Below are 24,622 nucleotides of genomic sequence, written 5' to 3' on the forward strand. Positions count from 1 at the left end.
AGGGAAACTGGAAACATACATTTCCCCCAGAGTTTCAAAATTTTTTAAGTATTAAACTGCAAGTCTGTCAAACCCCATTTTTCCCTGAGATTGGGATGGAAGAGGGAGAGAGCAGGGAGAAGAAGCTCAGGAACACTACATCCCTTCAATGCCATGGCCAAATTAATTTCTGTGACTGGTCATTTACAGTGGGGCTTCCTCACAACCACTGTGAGTTACCGTATGTCCCCATCACTTCCCCTGCTCTCTTCTCCTTGGCTCGTTTTGAGGATGCCTCATTTTCCTTCTTCTACCTTCCCTCATTCCTTCCAACTCATGTCTCCCACTGGCTGAAGGACAACGTTCTGGGGTGAGGGGGACATTCCAAAAGACCCAACTGAGGTGTCAGCAAGCAAGGGGACTTCAGAGTGAAAGCTGAGCCTCTCATTCACCTGGCAATGACATTTAGTGAAATGCAACTCACAGTCCATTTAAAGGAAGGCGGTGACCAATTATTCTCCATTTAAAGGGTATTGTCAATCTCCAGAGAGCTGAAATGGCATTTGGAAATCATCCTGGGGACTGCCACCTTCACTGACAGACAGAACCAATTCTCAACCGACCTTTCCCCACCCTCTACAATGCCTTTAAAATTTAAAATCAGACTTTTAAAAATGTAATGAGCAACAGCACAGTCCACAACATGCCTTATCGCTCCAAGAGTCAAAAAAAACATGTGACATTTCCCCACACCTTTTAACATCACTCCTTAACCAAAGACATTGGGGAAAAAAAAAAAAAACAAAGAAAGAAAAGAAAAGAACATCATGTGTGATCTGATGGTGATGGAAAGTGACATCAATTAATAAGAATACATTCTATAATTTACACAGCATCCTCTTTTGGAAGGGCAGTAGAGCACTTGGAAAAGAATGTTCAAAAACTTTTTTAAAATTCCACTTTACATGAGATACCTAGAATAGTTGACTTCATAGAGACAGAAAGTAAAACAGTAGTTAGAGGGGAAAGGTATTGTTTAATGGGAAGATGAAAAACTTCTAGATGTAGATGGTGCGGACGGTTACACAGTGATGTAAATGTATTAATGGCACTGACCCACACACCTGAAAATGGTTAAAACCATAAATTTTATATTAAGTATATTTTACCACAATTTAAAAAATCCTGAAAAAATTCCCAACAATAACCTTTATCCTTTGCTCAAAGTATAAAAATCTGTAATTTCTCATTGTAGTCTGTTAAAAAGCATTGTCCTTCAAAAAGCTTTAGAATTGAGACAGAAAAGAACCTGAATAATGAAAAACAAGGACTTCCATATATAAGTACTTTAGAGAAACCAATGCCAAAGAGACAAGTCACACAAGGTTCAAAGTTACACAAAGCCACTGGCATGAACCTGGCTCGTCCTGTGACCTTTCACCCCACAACAAGAACCCCCCCAAAAGTAAAAAAAAAGAAGGAAATATCAATCACTGTCACTTCAAGACCCAAGCAGAAGCAATGCCTACCTCCAAAGGACTGTCAAAACAAAAAATGAAAGAAAGAAGAAAGTCAAGGAGAAAACTTACCAAAGAACTAAGAGGACCTTGAAATCATCTAGTCCTACCAGGTTATTTTACAGATGAGAACGGGTAGGGAAAGAGAAGGGGAGAGAGAGTCAGCGAGAGAGGGAGAAGAGAATACAACCCTATTCAAGTACCTGACAGCTTCATGAGAAAATCAGACGCCATCTTAACAGAGATGTCCTGGCTGAACAAGGCTGCCGCACTGTTGGACACAAACTCGGAGGGGTCTTTCAGCTTTGTGTGGTTGGTGGGCCTGTCAGCAGCATTCAGGGTAAAGGAGGTGGGCAGGCCGTTATCTTCCTTGGGTTCCTCCTTCACCAGCACAGGCGAGACGCCAGCCCCACCCTGGCTAGTCCTCTCTGGAGTGTTAGACGTCATCACGGTCCCCACTAGCTCTGTCCCTCCTCCTTCCCTTTGCTGCCCCAGGCAGTCACTGTCACTGAAGTGGGGAGATCCCTTGACATCTGGGTCTGGGATCTCCTCCTTCACCTTGGCTTCTGTCCTCAGGAAGTGCTGATGGCAACGCATGTGGAGTTTCAGGCTGAAGTGGCGTGAGGAAGTGAAAGGGCACAGCTGGCACTGAAAGGTCTCTCCCCGGTCCTGGTGCTGATGAACCTGATGGAGAAGCAAGAAGAATGAGCTAGCCATCACGCATTTATGCAGAATGCCTTGTGGTGTGTCCATCTACTCATCAATAATTTCTCCACTGTACAAAGGGCCAAGGAAGGAAACCACCCAAGTGACATTTCATTAGTGGCCTGCAGGTAATGAGGTCAATCCTGCAGGTTAAAACTCCATAATGATCTCTAGGCTCACAACTGAGGATTCTGTCGGCCAACGGATGCTGCTTTTTGGTGAAATCCTCTAGTCATCCCATCTCAGTTGATACCGTCAGAGAAAAATAACATGAACCCAGCACAATGTGAACTTACGTAATTATTAGGTAGGGGTCAAAGAGATAACTTGTCAAGTGATTCTTATAACAATAACTTTGCATGTAGCCAATTAGTCCTACAGAATTAGTTATGTTTTGCAAAGCTAACTTCAATTTTCAAAATGCTGCACTTAGGTAATTAAGAATGTAGGAAGTAACACCTCCATGGGGCGTCTCCTTTCCGAGATAGGGAAATTGAGACCCTCGAAGAAGTGGCCTGAATACATTCCACAAGGCAGAAGGCAAAGCAAGAGAAAACTCATGGTCTGACCCTCAAAGCATTCTGAGTAAGAGGAAACCAAGTTTTCCAAATGTAGCTGCCATGTCACGCTCCAGATTCTGATGTCTGCAGTGAGGAATGCAGACTTTTAAATCCAGTTCCAGGCCTGCATGTACACGATACCTGTGAAAATGGCAAGAAACTTTTTTCTTCCTGTCACTACCAAATTTAGTGCTTGAAAAAGTGAAGAAATCATTGCACTGGCCCAAGCCAGGCTCGGAGCTGGCAGGAGCTCAGAGCTTGTAACTTCCCCATTCATCTCTGCCAACGTGCTTCAACGCTGACCTGTACACCCTGCTATTCCAGGGCTGGCCCTCCCTGGAGGAGACACTGCCAAAAAAATCGTGGAGATTTGGGCCAAATGATTTGGGGAGTTGTGTGATCTGAACAAACTAGAACACAAATGATTGGGATTCCAAACAAAACTGATCCTTTATCGGTCAGGGGTGACCTGATAGAGTTTGAACCCAGGTCCCACCAAGGTTAGACACTCATTTGTCCTTCTACTGTACCACCTGGGCCTTGTGCACAGTTCTCCTTTCCAAGACAGCAAGTTTTACTACAGCTGTTTATGCCTCTGAATGCAGTCCAAAAGCATTCTTCAGCAGCCAAAACATACTTTTAAATAATGTGAAGTGACCAACAAAAGCAGAAATTAAAAGTTAATGGTGAGATCCTGTTGCTACAGCACCCCACTGTGGCTTTCTGCAAAAACCAACAGAAGGGATTCTGGGTCCCCCAAAGCCCAAGTTTCCTGACAGAAGTAACCAGAAAAACTTAAATCCATTGAAGGTCCTGCTTATTAAAAGCTTTCTCCTCTGCCCAGGCAGAGGGCAGGGTGAGGAACACACGGACTGTCCCTTAGCTGTTAACATTGCCCCTTTCTGTTCTTCCCTGACAAAAGGATTTTGTTTGCTTTCTCACAGAATTCAGAAGCTTCCCAACCAGCCCCTCCACCCAATTCACACAAGAGCAGGTGTGTCCAAAGACCTTTTCTACCCGGAACCAGGTGGCAAAGGTCAGAGGGCAGAGAGCTCCCATGTCCCTGAGCGAGGTGCAATGGGACAAATTCCATTTCAGAAATGTCCTTACATCTACTGACCCCAGAGAGGAGCTAATCCAAGAACAGAAGCTCCGGAAGCTTCTGGAAGAAGGAAAAGGGCAGAGGCTCCAAAATGGAAAGGGATCCCTGCACTGAAAATAGTCTGTGTGCAAGTGTTTTACGTGGCTCTCTCCCCCCTGATCTTGGCCTTATTATATTCAGTTAAGGAAAAATTAGTGAGTGCAAATAGAGGGAAAAACAGTGTTGGGTTGACTTTTGCACTTATAATTTTATTGGAGCTACACCTTCCCACAGGGATTATAGATCACATGTGGCCGTAGGGAGAAGTACTGGCTCTATCTTCTGGTAGTAGCTTCTCCCCATCTCTCCAGACAGAAGAGCACTTTTCTATTATAATTTTTATTCCTATTAGTCTAACATTTGCCTTACAGTTCCTCTGGGTCTGCTAATGAGAAGAAACGTTTGTCTAGAGCAGGCTGCTTCCCCAGACTCAGCCCCTGGCCCTCTACCCCCAACAGACCCTAAGAGGTGATGAGGCATCACCTCCTTGCAGGAGTGGCAGCAGTGGCATGTTATTTCAGAGCCTGGGAAACGTTGAGAAGCATCTTCTCTACCCTCATCAGGGACTTGGCCAGGCAAGCAAGTGCCTCCCGGGGCGTCACAGCTCTGTAAATGGCAGACTGAAGAAGAGCAGAACCCAGCGCCCGGCCTCTTGTCCCATTTCTTGTCTTGACTTCTCAGTGGTCTTTATCTTGACAGTCCTCCTCGCCTTTTCTGTTCAGTTTTAGCTTATGAATTTCACACATAATTCCTGTATGCTCACTCATCCAGGAAAGTTGTAAAAGGTTTAATGGAAATCCAAGATAACCCTAAGGAAGCTGGAGGCATTTACAAGCTCCTTTTGTAGCTGGTCATAAAAAGATCCATATTAGAGAGGGAAGGAAGGCTTACAAAAAAAAAACAAAAAAAAGCACAGTGTCTAGCACCAACAAGGACCATAGTAAGCATTGCATTTGTTGAACAAGTAAGTAGGAATTCATTTTTCTTAAACAAGTCTACATAATCAGTATACAAGCTTATTTATCAAAAGGATAATGATTATTTGTGGGTTAAATGGCCAATTTTATATTGTTTTCATCAGTTTTTCTAAATTCCCAGCACTAAAGGTATATCACAAAGAGAAAAGCAATAAAACTTACTTTAGAGTACTTTCTTATACCACGTCTTTTGTTATTTCTAAATGTACACACATCCGTGTGCTTTTGGATGACTTTTAGATAATGGTTCCTATACTACTTATGCTTACTGGAGGTTGTTTCTTCACACTGGGCACTGTATTAAGTACTCTACGTCCACTACCTCATTTAATTCCTAACAACCCCTTGAGCTAGACTGTCCCATCATCTGCATTAGAGGAAGAAGGGAGGCTAAAAGATTCTTCCAAATGCTCACAATTCCTAAGTCATGCAACTGAATTCTCACCAAGGTCTTTCCGACCACCCAACATGGTCTTCATCTTTGGCTAGGCTGCCCCCTCCTTCTCAGGCAAAATTCATTTTAGAAACATATTTGTTGTCTCTGTTGAGTATAGCAGAGGGCATCTACGCATAAGACCACAGCCACTACATCTCTGTGTAGACTGATTTATAAAACAAAATTAAATTAAATCTAACAACATAAAATCATGAGTTCTTTGACTTAAAAGCCAACAGGGGAGGTGGAGAGCAGGAGAAAGAAAGTCCACCTTTGATAAAATTAAGCTTGCGTTAGCCTTTCTCACACTTCCTTATCAAAAGCTCGAGTCATAGCTCAACAGGTTAGGACACCGTGCGTTTGAATAAAATAGTGATTTCACACAACTGCTTTATTGTACTGGTTATTGATTTGTTCTGAAAGCATTCTAAGACCCCATGACCTGCAGCGCCCCAGCAACTCTTATCTGTGACACTGTCCTGGCTGCCCGCCTGTGTCATCAAGGCACCAACTCATCTCCCTGGAGTTTCAGGGTCAGCAGCTCCTGCTATTGAAAACCCAGCCTTTTTTCTGTGGGTTTATAAATAGGTTGTTTTAAGTGACCCTGAGCTGGAACCAAGCTTACAAGGTGTCAGGCTAGATGCAAGTTTTTTGCTCACTGAAGCTTTAAATTCACCAGACCTGATTTCTAAACACAGTTTAGGACCCAGTCGCTAAAATGAGTTTAAGGGCATTTCTTTTGAAGTGTCTTCCAACTTTGCAAGTTTAAAATATGGGTTTTTACTTATGGAAGATGTGATAGAGAATGGGGGCAGTTAAAGCAATAACCAAGTCAGATCAGTCAAATTCAACCAACCAGAACTCTTGAATAAATGAATTCTGATGATGAAGGGCCTCTGCTACTCCCAGGAGGAAAAGGGCAAATGATAGAAAACAACTTACATCATGGGTTTAATTTTTTTCAATCTTCTAAGCTATTTCCTCAAGTCAAGAAAGGTTCTATCTGATCACACCTTTTAAAGCCTCAATTTTGAACAGTGATTACTGATCTATTCAAAAACATCAGACCACAAGATTCCAAAATAAGCAAATATCTTAATTATACCCAAATACTCAACTTCTGCCAGGAAAGGAGCCACTTTACAAATAATGCCAACAGTCAAACCATCCTGGAAGGTTATCAATGAGATATCATTATCATTATTATTAAACTGTCCAATGATAATTATTAGCAAACATTTTTGGGTCAGACATTTTGGTACCATTATCTTCTTCAATACCAATGACAGTCTTTCTACATACACTGCTGTCCCCACCTAGCAGGTGAGAAAATTGAGAGTCTAAAAGTTACTTTGCTCAAGACCACTTGGCTAGCAAGTTGCATAATAAAATTTAAATTCAAGTATGTCAAATTCAAAAGCTCACACTCCTCTGATGTCATGAGTTTCCTTCTTGAAGCTGAGATGAAATTCTTACTATTAATGATATCGGCTGAAATTGCTATATTACTGTGATCCCCTATTTCATGGTAACAGACATAGATTCTAGTCAATTCTCTACATGTATGTCACAGGCTGGAGCTTCCCAACTGTTTTTAATATGATATTGAAAATGATGTCCTTGGATGTTGGGAAAATGTAATCTCAGGAAGTATGACATCTCAAAGACTGCCAGTCTCAAGGAGGATCCTAGGTCCTCTTAGATCAGCCCCCATGCCTCCCACAGGGTTAAATGTAAAAGCCCAGGTGCCTTTGATGTCCTCACACCTCCTACTGGGCGTCTCTGGGCATTCCTCTGGAGTGGAAAGCTAGAGAGGGGAGATCAGCAGAGGGCAGGGTATCCAGGAAACGGAGCAGGTTCCTGTCTCTGGTGCTCAGACCCCGCAGCATCTCCTGCACTGTGCTTTTCCTCCATCTTGCTCTTCTACAGCCCTTCCTCCCAGTGCTGCTCCCCTGTAAGAAAGGATGGTCTACGCTAACACTGATTATTTGGATACTGAAAATCCTCTATGCCTTTAAGCTCTTGATGGCACAGTGGGCACGGTACCTGCAAAGTGACCCTTAGGACATCCTTCATCTGTGTTGACCTCTACTTGACATTGAGCGCCACCATAGTGCCCTCTCTTGGCCAGAAAGCCTCCTGCACCAGACCCTGAACAAGCCCCCTGATGGTGTTTGCCTCTCCCCAGGTCTGTCGGCAGGTGGCTTACCTTCATGTGGGATTTGAGATTGTCCTTGCGAGCACACCGGAATGGACACAGTGGACACTGATGACTTTTTAAGCCTGTGTGAATCACCATGTGCCTCTTCCAGTAACTCTTCCTTTTAATAACCAAACCACATATTGGACACTGGAAAGGTTTTCCGCTTTCCTCTTCTGAGGCTTGGAAGAAGGAAAAGAAAGGAACATTAAGGAAAACAAAAAGGCACATTGCTTCTGGCACTAATGCACACACATCACTATATAAAGAGAATAAAAATGATTTGGGTTTTTGTAACCGTGGGGAAGTTTTATGACAGCTTCTCCTCAGGTAGAAACTTACAGATCTAGTCACTTCCATCCGGGCTCCATTGGCCCAAGTCTGGTCATCTTGGCTGAGAGACAGCCTTACTTCCACTTACGAGGGCCTCTGCAGGGGGGTTGTGCCTGTTGTGTCCTGGCCCACCATAGAAAAGCCACTGTATGCAGCCAGAGAAGCTTGAATTCAGTGGCTTGGTTTCCTAAAGGAAATCGATGGGCCTGACTCTATATATGAATTCCTGAACTTGAAAAAGTGTGAAACAGACACATCGAGTAGGACAGAGAATAACACACTGCTCCACTCTGAAAACCAAACCACTATTATGAACTCAGACACTGAACTCCAATGGAGACAAATTTCAGGGTCCCTACTGCTGCCAATTTAGCCCCCAGGGGGTCTTTAGGTCAGAGTTTTTACCCTTTTACATTTGTCCCTCCAGTGACCACTAACAATGTGTGCTGCCGTGCTCTGCACTGGCCTAGGCTTCACTGTCTACTTTAGGAAGTGCCATGCCAGCCCACCACAAAAGCTTCCATTTTTCAGGGCAGCAAACAAACCAACTCCTTTCTCCAAGTACAGCCAGGATCACTGTCTCCTGCACCATACCCAAAGGGAGGTGACTATTGTGACCCTGTATGCTGAACTTCCGTATTACTAACCTCTGCAATTTGGGGACACAGGGAAGAAAAACAAGTGCAATTGAAAACTCAAACGTTCCTTTCTTAACCACAAGGCATCACAAATATTTCTAGAACCGTTAAACAAAATAAAATACATGAAGTCATTTAAAACAAGCTAGACCTACCTACAAGTGCTCATATGGAAATACATCCAAGATACTAGAGTTACCAGATAAAGCAAGAACAAAGCCACGCGATCCTACGTTTATTTCGTTTAAAAACAATTCAATTGCTTCAAATCATCAAGTGAAAGATTGATATGGAACTTTATAAAAGATGGATCAAGTTAACCAATGACACCTAAAATCTCTGATGACTGTTAGTGTTACTAAAAATGCAACACTATGCATTCTGATATGCCATCTATGAAATATTCTCGTAAGAATTCAATCCTCTAATTAGTAGTTTATCAGAAATTCAGGTTAAAAAATGTTAAACACAGCAAGACGATGAAATCAGTCAAATCTTGAGTGTGGGAATTTCTCAAGACAAGTGATCTGGTTTCTTCAACACATACATGTCATTTTAAAAAGAAAAGAGAGTATGGATTTTTTAAAAAAGACCTAAAAGATATATATAAAACAAATGCAAGATATGATGCTTATTTGGATCCTGTTTAGACAAAACACCAATAAAAGACATTTCTCAAATCATTGGGAAATAGTCTGGGTGTTCCATAATAATAATAATAGCAATTGCTGATCCTGTTAGATACAATAGTGGAATTGTGGTTATTTTTTTAAGTACTTATCTGCTGAAGATATAGAAATATGGAAGTATTTTTGAGCAAATGGATATGATGTCTGGGATTTGCTTTAAACACTTGAGTCAGGAGGATGAAAAAAAGAGGCTGTGAGAAGGCATGAATAAATGAAGCAAACAAAAATGATATCCTTTCATTTGCATGAAAATTTCTGGAAACAGACCCAAGAAGCCATTAAGCAAGGACCACTGAAGGATTGTGGACTAAAAGGAAGGAGGGCAACAAGGGGAAACCTATGTCTTTATTTTCTATCTTTCTTTACTGTTTGAATTATTTTTATAATTTTAAAAGGAAATATTCCCAGGTGCATGCTTTAAGATAATCTCATTGTTTATTTATTGAGTCGATCAACTGAGTTTCTATGTGTAAAGGACCCCTTGAAATGGATGGAACCAGAAAGATTCTGAAATAAAGTCAGGGGATTCTAAAAATGCAGTTTTACTAATACAGGTATGAGCAAGATTGATTAGTTTGACCAAGCAACTTGAAAAAGAATGCTTGAACTAAAACTGTGCCCTTTATGTCTGCAAACTCTACTTCTGGTGTGTCCATCATAAGTATTTCCTTTTTTGACTAGGGTTGGGTGGAGAATGGAGATTTCCTTCTGCTCTGGGAAAAACACACCTTGGAGAAGACCCCGAACCAATCATTCTTAATAACCCCCCAGAGCTTGTGTGCTAACTTTGCTGAGCTACACTGCTATCCCCAATTTTCCCTCTCATTTTTATCCTTCACTGCCTTTGCCTCCACCCTGATAATCTGGACCACAAAGTCTACATGTTCAGCAACGGATTTGAGAGAAAGGATCGAATCAGGCCTCTAGGTACAATTATTACCATACACTAGAGAGAGAAAAAAAATGATAATGATGTCTGTTTGGGGTTGTCAGAACAAAGTGATAGAAAAGTGACACACAAACAGGCTGCTACTGATCCCTATCTTCAGGAAGGGTTTCCCACTACAGAAACCCAGTGCTGCCTAATTTGACAGAACTATCACGGAGACAAGAAAAACGAGATGTCCTCCACTGGCCAGTGATTTCATGGCACACCAGTGGAAGGCAATAAGAAGGCATTAAACGGAAAAATGAGCATTGCCAGATTGTGGATTCCCCTAATACCTTGCCTTGCCTAATGTGATCAGCAGGCTCCCGGTTCTTTCTGACACCTCCCCAGTCCACACCTTAATCACCAATTCAGAACAGACTACATTAAACTCTGTATATTAGTATTTTGCATAAATCCATTCCATTTTAGAGCTAAGATTCCTAAACTTTAATTAATACCAAAACACACATGAATCATAGTATAAATTAGTGTCTCCTTAGATTGACTGGAGGAAAAAAAATAGAATATCCACAATGAAAAGAAACTAATTGTATGAAATATGGTCAAAGAGCTACCCTCCTATAACTACTGAGAATTTTTAACAGTTCATGGCAGGAAAGAAAGACAGAAGTCAAATGATAAAAGTCACCAGAATACAATGATTGATTTTCAAATTGGTCTAGTCATCTCTCCTGGTAATATCTGTGTTTTTATCTATTCAAGAAAGAAATGTCATATTTTAGTAGGACACAATCTATGTGTACACGATGTTAAGAACTTCAGAGAAAAGGGAAGAATGCTTTCTATTTTGTATGGTAAACTCTTTTCAGGGAACTGACAGTTATAAATTTCACTCAAATTCAGAGCCCAGGGAAACAGAACCACTTCCTGAGAGTGAACCATGAGTTCTGAGGTAACAGGACCGAAATTGTCATCATTTCACCCGGTTTAACTGCCTGATAAACAACCTCCCTCAAATACATTACCAGCTAGTTGGTATCCCTGCAAACAAAACTAAATTCCACCAAATGCTAATAGACTCAGTGGGACAGAGAGCTCTAATTTGCTCCATTAGAGAAAACACACTCTCTTTATAGGCAATAATATTATTGGAATAAAAGAGGTAATAAATGCATATAAAATGGCTGTCACACACAGTGAATGGAGGCTCTTGGTCATGGTGGTTTAGTGAGAGTAATAACAATACACTCCAGACACACCCTCCAAAGCAGAAAATGCATCATCAGAACAGATGTAAATTCAAACTGCACAGCTGGGGGTCTGGGCCATCTTAGCACTGGGGCTCTGAAGATGTGTAGGACCAAGAGTGCACCGTGCTACTCGGGGGTGCGGGGCGGGGTGGGGATCTACTCAGCCAAATTCAGCTCATCAGGGAAAAGAGAGACACAGAAAATATGGAAGGGGAGAAGAAGAGGGTGTGGGGGGTGGGATATGAGGCTGGGGCAGGCCTTACCTGTGTGCCTCCAGCACGACACACAATGCCAGGCTCAACACATGACTCAGTAAGTGTGTGCTGGGCTGGATGAGACTACGTGAAAAGGGCTGGCAAGGGAATTAGAAAAGTGAAATGTGTGCTGGAAATGGAAGGAAAAGATGCAGCAGGCTGCCAGTAAGTCCCAAGGGAACCTGCGTTAACCCACGAACACACACCTCTCACACAGTGTATGCTCAGTACACCAGACCGTGTGCTGAACGATGGATGCATAAGCAGATGTGATGGTGCACTTACACCTCAGCTCCTGCCAAAAATGAATTCGGGGCAGCCTAAAGTAAAAATGCACCATTAATGAAGTACAGTGACGTGTGCTGACCTATTTAAATGGTCAAGCTTCCCCAAACAGAGCTTTGTGGAAAGGATGACAGCTACTTATTTAATTCAAAAGCTGAAAAAAGTTAGGTTTGTTGTTTTGAAAATTAGATTTAGGTTTTGACAAACAATGAGAAAATAAGCAATAAGTGCATGGAACATTACAACGGGAAGGAATCCTAGCAACAATCCCAAACCACTTCAGTTTACAGAAGAGGAAATTGGACATGGTGTGTGCTTGAACTCCTGCTAGCTGGTGGCAGGGCTAGGGGCTGGTGTCCTGCCTTAATGTCTACACATACACTGACAAAGCAATGAAAACAAAACTTCATTGGACTAAAAGAAAAAAAAATTTAATCATGGCGGGTTTTAGTAGCTTAGGTATTTTTAAAACAAATGTAATTTTTCCGTCGGCTTGAAAATCAAACATCCTCTTGTGACAGCCCATGTGGCGATTTGTAGAAAGTCAAGATAATTTTCAAGTGTGTATAGACCTTACCAGACATGCATCACTCCCACCTCCACCTGAGACCTAACTGTCCTGGGACACGCCTGTGCAGGACAATGCACTTCCTTTTGAACAATGTACATGAGGTTTTTAAGCCTTTTAATGGAATTTCTTAGGTATGTCTCTCAAAAATCACTTCAGGTCAAGGAAATAAAACACCCGAATTGGTAATGGGTCTCAATGGACTTACCTTTTGCTATTGATGCTGACATCAATGCATATTTTTCAAAGTATTCAATAAAACTAAGAAAGAAGTTTGAGATCTACAGCCAGTCTAAGTCTAAATCATTCAAAAAATATATTTGAGATAAGAAACAGAGTTCTAAATCTTGGTTAGAAAGTCAATTTGCTAAACAAGTTCGTGTATGTGAACACTTTCAGATTAAGGCTGTAGTAACTGTGGAGGTAACTGTAGCATTAGGACAGGTGATCCCCTTCTCTGGACTTTGTATGCTTTTGCAATAATTTTTAATAACATCCTATAAATATGAAAGGAAACAGCCAGAAAAACCCTTATGTATTGACCTGGAACATAGTCTTAGCTCTCGACTGCAAGAGACCAGGTTGATTCCAAGTAGATTTAAATTTCATTCTATACAATAAGATGTTTTGGAAACCCTCTCTCTGAAACTATCCTGTTATTTCTTTTAACTGGGACTCTTGGTGGCCTTCTAACAAGAAACTTTGTCTTGAAAATAAAAACCATTTATTTTATTCTTAGCTGCAAGAGAATAGTAGCTTCAAAGAGAATTGAGTCAATGTGTGACATTTATCTTTATAGCAAACAGACATCATCTTCCCTCTGTCGTGTCCCCTTTCAGAGGAGCAGTGCAGCACGTGCTAGGGGCACAGGTGACATAAAAGAAACCTCCTCCTCTAGTGTCACGTCTCTCTGGCAGGGCGGAAAGGCTATCGAGTGGTGGACTCTTAAGGAATTAAATACATCAAGACCTGGCAACAGCAGAATCCTGCTCAAAAAGGAAGAAGGCCAGACCTAAAAGACACTATTTTTTCATGGTCTGGACTTCCCTTGACTTAAATAAGGTCAAAGCAATGCTGGTGTCTAAATTACCCAAGAAAGGGTCAACATCTCCAGCCTATGGCTTTTTAGAACTCTAGAATCAACTTTATTTGCTCTTTTTTGCAATAGTTCGAAAAACATCTTTTTAAAAATGTAAGCCCTGCTTGAAATCAGGGTGTAGTTTATTTTTGTGGGTTTTTTTGGGGAAAGGGGATTATTTGTTTATTTAAATCATTAGGCAATAAAAATTCTTTCCCTGCTGTGAGAAGCCAGTCCACCTATCTAGTTTGAATCAAATTAAGATCTCTTTCTAAGGCAAAAGGAAAAATAACAATGAGATATGTTGAGAAACATGGTTGCTGGCTCTCACCACATTCCCAAAATGCCTTTTAGGGAAAGCCAAGTCACACCTGGATCCAGGTTGTCCCAACACCAATGGCTTAATGTGTGGCAGGGAGAGGAGCGGAGGAGGAACTGGACAAGGGTCACCTTTCCTTCTACTCCTCAGAGTGCAAAATCATGCAGTCTGTGATAGAATGATAAATAAAATTAGGTATTCTAAGATCCTATGATTTTTAATATAATTTCTCCCTGGAGGGAGCTGCTTCAACAAGCTCTGGATCGTACACAGAGACATGTGGAAAATGGAAGGGAGGAGGGTTCATTTCAGTACAAGTCAGTTGGAAGAGGGTCTTGTGCCCAAATCTGTGAGGTACCTTCTCTCTGTTTCCCATTTGAACATTTTGAACATCCATTGATTAATATATAAAGTGTTTCAGCAAAAGAATAAATTCAGTAAAAAGAAAACAATTCCCTATACTTTTAGCCACATTAAATTCTGGTAAGAAACCCATGGAGATGTTGGTGGCATGGATTAAGTGTATTTCAACTGAAAAGGGAACATGTTTTGTCCCCGGGCTGCATATCCCACAACAAAACAAACAGAAAGTTGACCCTTCCCTGGAAGCTCCTGACCTCTTTCTCATCTCTACATGCTTCTAATCATTTGGGTAAAAAACAAAACAAAACAAAAAAAACTACATTTCACAACTCTTGCTGGTTACACCCAAGCCAACCGCTGCAGTGCACCTTCAGGAGACACAGTTTCATAAGTCACCTCCTTGCCTGCAGTCAACTAAAGCTTATTATTAAATTAATATAAGCTTTTCCAAGTAACTAACATCCAGATGACTTGTTCTATAAATGCCATTCATACATGTACCCATAAGCAGAAACAGAATATTTATAAAATGATTCTTTACATACAGCACAGAGGTAAGACTGTGCTGTTACCCCTAAATGAAATGTCTATGCATCAGGAGTGATTTACTCCACTGCAAAATTACCCAACTCCCTTTGCCCTTCTTGTCTCTTAATTTTAGCCATTTCTCTCTTTCTTTTACAAGGTGGCAGGTGAGAAGTTAGGAGAAATAAAATACAGAATTGATAAACACTTTGGGATTTTATGGACACTTCACAAACTCAAGAGTGAACTGTTTGCACCACTTAGTCACCAAAGTCCCAGATAACCATTTTCCTACTTCTATTCACACAAGTCTTAAAGTAATATTATTAGGGCACATGGCTCGCTCAGCAATTGAAATGGCAATTTGTCATAAATGCATTGAATTGATGTTAGCTCTGACCATTCAGTCAAGTTATTTCCATCCATGCTCTTCACCAGTGTGGCCACAAATAATGGAATGTTAGTTGGACACACACAATGGCAGTGTTTACCCTGACCAGGGGATACACAGCCTACTTCCTGTTCTGGCCTGCCAGGATATCCTGGAGAGAAGTCTAAAACCCCATTCCTCCATCCCCAGGAACAGGTTTCATCACACACACAGTTTTGAAGCAGACCAGTACATGAAATGAGGTTTCCATCATAAGAACTCAAGTGAGTAAGTCTGTCACGCCCAGGCTCTCTGCCACGAAGGCCATCTCCACTGGAAAAGCTCACAATTCCAATTCTCCTCCATTCCTTCAGAACCCGAATGGATTTGAATAAAACAAAGAATCTACGAGAAATGCTTGGATTATTTGATTGACAACATTTTTTAGGGTTTTTATATGACAAATTATAGATGAATAGAATAAGTGAAAAAGGTTTAAATTCCACAAAAAAGTAATAAAAATGCTAACATAAAAGCATATACTAAGATAAATTAGGGCAGAGTAGTTACTGATTATACAAAAGTCCATTTGTGACAGAGGCAGCAGGGCTCTGTCCACTATTTCAAAAGCTGTGGTTTTTTTCCCTCTGTTCAGTGACGCCTTGCACTCCATGACAAAGACGCTTTGATCTTCTCCCATTAAATCTATCTGGTAAGGACCTAGCATGAACTTGGTAAGAGCAAAAAAAAAAAAAACAACATTCATATGAAAGGGAGGGAGTACTGTATGTCTCCAAGATTATTCATTACTTTTCAAAAACGATGCTATTTGCGAAGCCTTTGTGTCACACACACATGAAAGACTACTATGCTACAGACTTCAACTTATTTGTTGTGTTCTGGCTTTTTTGTAGGCCCAGAAGGGAAATCCAACTGCAAAGAGGGGACAGATCACAGTCAAAAAGATTTACCTGATGAAGAAAGAAAAGATCCCATACCTGAATTGGAGGGCTTCGAGACTCTTCCCTTGGGAACTGGGAGTAACAATAATTCCAAGGATTGCGGTGGTGGGGGAGGAGGTGGCGGGGGTGGTGGCGGAGGTGGTGGGGTGACTTTTTCTGGCTTCTTCTCGGAAGGCGGTGGCGGTAGAGGGTCCTCAGGCAACAGCGATGACTTCTCAGCCAGGAGGCTGCCGGCAGCCCTTGCTGCCACCTCTTTCAGGAGGGCCGCCGAGGAGGTCATGGAAGCCAGTGACAAGAAAGAGCTGGCAGGAGGAGGGTGCTCCTGCCCAGGAGTCAGACTCCTCTCGCTGACTTTCTTGGACAAAGCTGCCAAGGTGGAACTGGCAGACTGGGAGCTAAAGGGGGAAGAAAAGGACTCAAATCGCATGGTGTCCTCCGTCCTGGAAAGAGACTTGTCCTGCAGCACGGCGTTGGCTGCGGCTTTCAGTTTGAGGATGGCCGAGTCTGGGGACAAGCCGCAGCTGGTGGTGGAGTTCGGCAACCACTTACCATGATTCCATATAAAACGGCTGCTTGGAGTGTATTGGTCATTCTGATCCTGCTTCTCAGCCAGCTTCCTGGCCAGGACACTGAGCTGCTGGGCATGGTGGGATGGCGGGGAAAAGGAGAGATTCGAGCCAGCGTTCACAGGGGACTCCACTCTGCCATTGGCTGTGGCTGTGGCATCGAGTTTGAGGGAACCGGCCTCCAGCAGCCGCCTCAGGTTACTACTTAGTGCCTTGTTGGAACCCGGGGAGTCATCCTCACACAAAGACGACACTCCAGGGGACAGGTGGCCTTGGCACTGCAGGGAGTCTCGCAGGGCCTCCCCATCCAGTGCCACCAGCTCCAGCGTGTGGCTGCTGGGAGTCGCGCTTCCCAGGGAGGTGTCTGGGGAAGTGGACTGCTCTTGCATCCGGTCCTCCAGGGACAGGGAATAGTTCTCCTGGACTTCTCCATAGGATGCTTCTGACGGGGTCTCCGAGGAGTTCCCATACCAGCCTTCTCCTTCGCTGAGCTCTGCCTCCGCCTCGTCCTGCCTACTAACATCTGGGGAATTAAGAAGATCAAGTTTACTTCCAAGGCGAGCGATGCATGTGGCTAAGACACCCACATGAGGTTGGTGGCATGCGTTCTCTTCCCTTCCACCCAAGAACCACCGGGAAGACAGAATGTCAGGTGCCGACTCAAAGGGAACAACACATCCACGCAGCGCACGTTAATCTCTCCTATACTTGTTCAGGATAAGCTGAATGGAGGAGAGAAAACTGGATGTGATAAAGGCATGACTGGATGAAAAAAATGCTATTTTCAAGAATGAGAAGACAGAAAGAAGCTTGACCCCTGTAAAAACTCACTCAGCACCTTTAGAATGGTGTCACTTAGAGAGCCTCCTGGCAGAGCAGGGACACGCTAACCCTGACTGTGTGAGACGCAAGACAGTGGGAAGTCCAAGTTGCTTCCCCACTTTCTAACTCCATGACCTCAGGAGGTCACTTAGCTGGGTTGCGGCTCCATTTTTTCCAATATAACATGCAATTAATTTTTTCAAAGTGATCCAAATATGTAAACAACACCTGCTTAACTCACTTTACCGGTGTTACAAAGTGTAAGTCCTAATAAGCATGTGACCATGTTTTAAAAACAGTCAGGGAATCCATAAAAATCAGATCTCATTAGCAAACACGACTTGCACTGCTGAACCCTTGCGGTGACAATATCTCCCACTGTCATGCGTGCTGCTTGTGTGACAGTCTTTAATTTCAGTCACCAACACGCTTACTGTGTACACACAGGCACAGATTAGGAATTTGTTCCTTCAGTCCACAAACGGTCCTTTTCTAAACTCTTTTGGCAGTACTGGGGTTTGAACTCAGGGCTTCTCCCTTGCTAGGCAGGCGCTCTGCCACTTGAGCCATGCCTCCAGCCCCTTTTAAGCCTTGGTTATGTGAGCTAGGGTCTTGCTTTTTTGCCCAGGCCAGCCTGGACTGCGATGCTCCCAATCTCAGCCTCTTGCATAGTTGAGATGACAGCCACAAACCTTCACACCCAGCTGTTAGTTGAGATGGGGTCTCAGGAACTTTTGCCTGGGCTAGCACTGAACCACTAACTTCCCAATCTCAGCCTCACAAGCAGCAAGGATGAAAGGCGTGAGCCACAGATGCCCAGCTAAAAGTCCTCTTGAGTTGCTTCCTACCCATTAATTTATCAGTCTCCCACTCCCACTCCCTCTGCACCCCATACACCAGTCAGGTAAAACTTCTTTCTATTCTGAGCACATTCCTGAGATCCATGGCTTTGCTACCTTAGCTTTTGATAGTCCTTCTGGAGTGTCTGTCCCCAGAAAAGCTGACTGTCCTAACTCATCCTTCTATACCCGGCTCCAAGGTTTCTTCCTCAACAATTCTCCCTAGAGTTTTTAGTCACAATTCATCTCTCCTCATGCCTTCATTTATTCATTCATTCAATAAATAATTATGGGGTACTTGCTGCTTGCCAGGCATTGTTCCAGATTGAACAATATTGAGCAGAACAAAGGTCCTACCTTCTTGGAGCTTTCATTTCAGTGGAGGTAGACTGTTAATAAACAAAATCAAAAAACCAGTAAGTCATACAGTATATGCCGGAAGGTGACAAATGCTATGGGACATTTATCCCTTGTCCCTCCAGGGCAAGGAGAACTGAAGGCAATGGGTATCGGGCAAGCTGCAATTTTAAACAGCACACTAGGGGTGGGCTCACTGAGTGCTCACATTTGAACAAAGTCTTGACAAAAGCAACCAGCTATCCACACAGGAGTGGTCCATGCAGAGGGACAGTCATTGTGAACGCCCTGACATGGAAACAAACCTGGTATGTCCATGGGAGAGTACGGAAGTCAGTGGCATAGAGCAGTGAAAGAGGGTCAGCCCCTGGGGGAGGAGGCCAGAGAGACAGCATGGCTGTGTGTGTGATGATGTGTGCACACTGGGAAGTGTGTAACACTGTAGGACACCATAAACTATTGACAGGTATTTCACATCTGGCAAAACTGGAAAACACTGGAGGGTGCTGGGCCCAGGAGTGCTCTGATAGTCACGTTGTCAAAGGGTTGTTCCAGCTGCTAGGGTGCAAGGGTGGAGCAGGGAGACCACCTAGGAGGCTGGAATCCAGTTGAGACATGGTGGTGGCTTCATTCATGTGACTGTCAGTGGTAAGAAGTGGTCAGAGGTCTACACGTAGAGTGCACAGCCAACATTCTCAGGCCTCAGCTGCACTGATTTTCTAGCACTCTAAATTATCTGTTATTGGTTTTTCTTCTAAAATGGCGCTACTTGAGGGCAGAGATTGTGGTTTATTACCTACCTATCCCACACTGTGCCAGCACAACGTCTGGTCCCCAGCAGAATATAATGAATGTTTAGGGATTAAGTCAAATTCCTGATTGTGCTACCTTCTGTGCCCTAACAGTTTCCTTTCTGACTAGAAACAGCTAGAACTACCAACACCTTACATAAGCTAATGCATTGATCTTCCCATGCTATTTAGAGAAGAAATGTCACAAGTGACAAATTCTCTTTCACTAAGCTAAAGTTCTCCAACTCCTTCCCGAGATTCTTTATTAAGTTATCAAGAAAATGTAAAATATCAAGTGGAATTTGCTGGGAAAAAAAAAGCAGATAAAATTGAATTTTCTTGGTTAAAAGCAGTCTGGTTCCTTGAGATTTTGCCACATTTGCCTCTGCTCACTTGATTTTAACATTTTTCATCTCTCCTGAAGTCGCCGGTGACCCTAACTCCTCATCTCCCCAATGACTTCTTAAAAGGATGCTTCTTACCAAACACCGAGCAGTCAACATCAATGTCAACAATAGGGCTAATTTTCGTTTCTTTAGCAAACCACCATTCTTGATTTTGGATTAAATATCTCATCCTTCAAGAGAATCACATGGGAACTCTACTAAAAATAGTAAGAAAAGCGAAAGATTTAAAAATCACTATGGTAAGAATTACAACTCTTCTTGGATCTTCATTGACATTCATTCCATGAACGAACAAGGAGATACAGGATTCCAAGTTAAATACTTCTAGATTTTATTTTTCTCTAGCTCTAGTCAACATTGGTCCTAAGCTAACGCAGCAAGGGCCAACTAACAAGGTACATAAAAATCAAGGTTTTGAGAACCATGGAGAGTTACAAACACAGGTCCAATCTTGTTATTTTACTGAGACTCTTAAATATATTAAAGTTACCAGTTCAGTCAAAGCCACACAGCCACTTAGTACTAATTTATCAACCAAGAACCCCAAATCTCTAGACACTTGGCCAGGGGTTCTCTGCAAACCAGTGCACAGTCCGCTGCAGGGCCCCCCAGGACAGCAACCTGCAAAGAGTCCACCCCCAGCCATTCTTCCATCTTCTTGAATCAGCAATCACTAAAGGATTCTCCTACACAGCACAGTGCTCCCTCTTTATCTTGAGACAAATCACTAAGAGGTGAGGATCAGGATTCTGAACTCTGGTCTCCACTCCCTTTCTGTCTCTTCTTTGTTGCAGTGGTCAAGAGCTGATTCCACTTCTTAAACTGTTTGGCACGTCTACTAGCAAAGTCCCCAAAGCCATGCCACCTCCCAAACCCTGCCCAAAGCTAAAGGGACTGTCATTTCAGATCCTAATCCTACCAAGCAGTGATGGGTACAGCAAACATTCTTGAATGATACAAATGGCTAATATCTCTGGTGTTTTTTGTTTTGTTTTGTTTCTTCCGTGCTGGGGATTGAACCCAAGGCTGTGTGCAAGCTAGGCAATGCCTACCACTAAGCTATATCCCCAGCCCTTGGTTTTTTTGAGACAGAAGAATCTCACTAGGTAGCCCAAGCTGGCCTGGAACTCGAGATACTCCTGCTTTTGTCTCCCAAGTGCTGGGATTACAGCTGCTTGCTACCATGCCCAGCTTAATCTCTAGATTTAAGGCAACTTTCCCAACCTTGCCAAAACTTGAACCCAAAACAAACAAATGAGTTAAAGCATTTCTTAAACAGAATATGTTTCTCAACCAACCATTCCTCCATTCTTTGCAGACTCAGTCATTGAAATTCACACACTCTGGACTGTCAGAAAACTCAGATACATCAGAATATTTTTTAAACTCATAATATGCTATTAATCACTGTTTCAAAGATGCTGCTATTGAAGTTGAAACTATTCGAATAATAAAGCACCAAAGAATTTTAATGTGTGGCCTCAAAAGAGCACATTGAGGGGAAATGTATCTAAAACTATTTGGGCATCCCCTGAGGTCAAATCAAGGATGCAGAGAAATAAACATGAGAGTGGGAAGAGTTTAGGGGAAAATCAGAAGATACTCAAATAAATATGCCTTTCAGTTTACAAAACTACAGGGTTTTCTCCCACAAATATTCATTGTCATTTTTATTTACTGATTTAGTTTGTCTGCCTGGCTCTTCTGTTTTCACGGTCAGTGTGATCAGGCTTGGGGAGGCTGCACCAGCCCAGCTGTAGTGAGCTCCCTCCCCTGCAGCAGCCAGCAGGGCAGCCAACACCCCTCACCCTGCATCATGAGAAAAGGTTCTCCCATCAGAAGAGATAATTCTCCTGAACATCACAAACTCTAGGACACGCAAGCCTTGTCTTCTGCCTCCTCTTTCAGACTCTGAGAAGTCCCCAACAGCAAGACACCTTCATTTTCCTGTCTGTCAACCAGTGCAAAATCAGCCAAGGAAATCACAAAGCAGTGCAAGGTCCTGGAAAAGAGTCCTCTGGATTTCACAGCTTTCTTAACTCAGGCATCCCTGGGAAGCCTAGAAATGGCCAATGTAAATAACTTCTAGTAAATACATTATTTTTAACCTCCAGAAAGAGAAGCTATTTCCATTGCTAATCTTACAATAACCTCTGTCTCCAACTGTCAGGTTCTCACTGCTGCTTGTCAGGTTTACACAGTGTGTGTGTGTGTGTGTGTGTGTGTGTGTGTGTGTGTGTGTGTGTGTGTGTGTTCTTTTTAAAAATTAGAAACTCAAAGAATTAAGAATAAAAATGGTGCAATTATGCAAAATGAAAATACACTGAATAAATTTTTGTTTCCATGTTGTGAATATTTCTCCTTTGGGGAAAACAAAACAAAATTCCACTACCTAACACATTTATTTATAATTCAGTTCCCAAGCACCACTGGGTAACTGGATACTCACAACTCTTGCTGTGTTCTCAGAAGAGAACGCCTCCAACCCACTTTCTTCTCGGTCAGACAGTTTTAATCAGATGCATTTAATTGGACCAATACTCAACTCAAAACATCCTCATTCAAAAAGTCGGGGGCAGACAGAAACAATATATGTAAGAAAAAGATACCTAGTCATTTTCACGCCTTTTAGCTTAGGCTTTTGGCAAGCACAGCTTAGGTTTTAGACAAGTATAGATGGAACCTAAACGTCTAATTTCTCAGTCTATCCCCACACCATTCCTACCAGTGGTCGTGGTTCAATCTCTTACAGCCCTGGTGTAGGGAACACTCTTGGCCAACAGTCAATATCTCTAACGTCCCCACGTGTGTTGACCTGGTACCTGCCAACTAACCTTCATCTAAAAATCCTCCGAGTTTTCCCTCTCCAATACACATCTATAGCTAAATATCTAGACTTGCCTCACATCTCTATCAGTATTAATTTTCCCTGTAAACCTGCCACAAATCAAATAGCCAGCTTTTACCTGCAACTTTATCTAAAAAGTAGTTTGTAAAGGTGGGAGGCTGTGTACAAAATTGCTGGCAAAATCAATGCCAATAATTGATTGAACTCAACAAACACTGAGCACTTTGTATGCTCAGAGAAATGTTCTTAATGCCAAGGAAACCCAGACAGACACCCCAAAGTCTGGTCCAACAGTTGATAAACCACAGGACAGCAAGGGTTGCACAAGCACTGAAGTCACATTGGCTGGTGCCACCACAAACGAACATAACAAAGGTTGTGCGAGCACAGAAGCGAGAGTAATGAACTCCAACAGTGTAGGTGGCTTTGGAAATGGCTGTGAAAGGATGAAGATGATCCTAACTAATGTTGGAAAATCATTCCCTCTCATGGCTTTCTCCCCTACACACTATCAAAATGGAAATACACTGGATGTACAGAAAGCTCACACCCAGGTGGTTTATGTTGGATAAATTAACCTGATGAAGGAAAGATTTAGATTCTTAATTCTTCACATTTTAAAAATACACCATCTGTTGATTCCTTAAAGTTAGAGTCTACACGCCGCATCACACTCACTAGTTTTGAACTCAAGCCACCAGATGATAAATAGCTTGAGGCAGGATTGTGAGGCAGCCATTTTGGGGTTCCTACTCCATGTCCTGTTCATAGTAGGGGTACTGGGACTTCTGTGATGGATGGGAGCCAACCAGCAGGACTGCACGAAGCAAGAAAGGAATTTTCTCAGTCCCTGTCCCAAACAATGAAAGGGCACAATGATGCTCTGATCAGATAGGCTGTCAAAAGCCCATCAGGCTCTCTCTCATTTGCCTCCAGTTTCTTCCTCCCAGACCACTTTTCCCAAAAGGCTGAGAACCTGGCTGCAGCCACTTCTGGAGTTTCACTCTCAATGACTGTCCACAAGAAAAAGGACTTTCCTCCTCTGATTGGCCTGCTGAACGTCATGTTCCCCTCCCTGGGCCTATCACTGAAGCCAGAGGGCGGGTTCTATCATGGGCTCAATGTGGGTCACAGAAGAAAGGAGAGGGAAGAGGTATCAGGAGGACAAAAGCAACCACCTCTGTCAGGTGTAATAAAGGTTTCTTGTTCTGAACTGATTTTATGATGTGAGGTATAAAAAAAACACCTCAGTGCTGATTTTTCTGCCAATTTTTAAAATGTCCTTTTGTAGCCTGGTAATCTTTGCACATCCCCCACCCCAGGTTGGCCTGAAATGAAAGGGGTCTTCAGAGCTCCAAGTCCACTGTCTGAGGTAAATGCAAGGCCACCACATGACCCCCCCAGGACAAAGGCTCACAGATTACAGGTATGGAAACATCAATGCCCCAATGCACCCAACTGTGGTCAGCGTGGTCAAGAGGAAAACTGAAAACCTGGTAGTTACTGAAAACTGCCAGCACGGGGAAGCCAACCAGATTCCTGTCGCCAGTCCAGCCAGGCAAAATGTGTTTCGAGGGCACTGAGAAACAAGGAGCTTAGCAGAAGACCCCACACCTGACATAGCACAGGGCCTAGGTAAGTATTCATCCATAGCAATATTTGGAAGTTACTGTTTCAACTCCCTCATGTTTAAAGTGAGTTCCAAACTGTATGTAAACCAGTTTGGTATTTGCATAGCAAGGGCCCAGGTACATCTTCCCATAGCCGAGGAAGCAGCTAACTCTCCTATCAAGATCCCATCTCAACATAAATGGCAAGTCATCCATCCTTCCAGTGCTCAGACCCCAAGCCCTACCACCAGTCTTCACTCTCCACTTCCTCTCATTCTACTTCACTTGCTGATTCTGTCAGCTCTACCTTAAATACACATCCCAAATCCCACCATTCTCCA

General features: G+C 42.8%; 1 protein-coding gene across 9 annotated transcripts in view; it reads right to left on the reverse strand.

The window, feature by feature from the left end:
- The window catches only part of Znf827 (zinc finger protein 827), a 159,230-nt gene that overhangs the window by 110,646 nt on the left and 23,962 nt on the right, over positions 1-24,622 (reverse strand). For all 9 annotated transcript variants that reach the window (XM_074041232.1, XM_074041233.1, XM_074041231.1 and 6 more), the window contains exons 2-4: positions 16,078-17,130; positions 7,525-7,697; positions 1,700-2,180 (exon numbers count right to left, since the gene is read on the reverse strand). In XM_074041232.1, the coding sequence (XP_073897333.1) occupies positions 1,700-2,180; positions 7,525-7,697; positions 16,078-17,130 (1,707 nt within the window). The remainder of the gene's footprint in view (positions 1-1,699; positions 2,181-7,524; positions 7,698-16,077; positions 17,131-24,622) is intronic.

Source organism: Castor canadensis, chromosome 9, assembly GCF_047511655.1.
Source record: "Castor canadensis chromosome 9, mCasCan1.hap1v2, whole genome shotgun sequence".
Taxonomy (NCBI): Eukaryota; Metazoa; Chordata; class Mammalia; order Rodentia; family Castoridae; genus Castor; species Castor canadensis.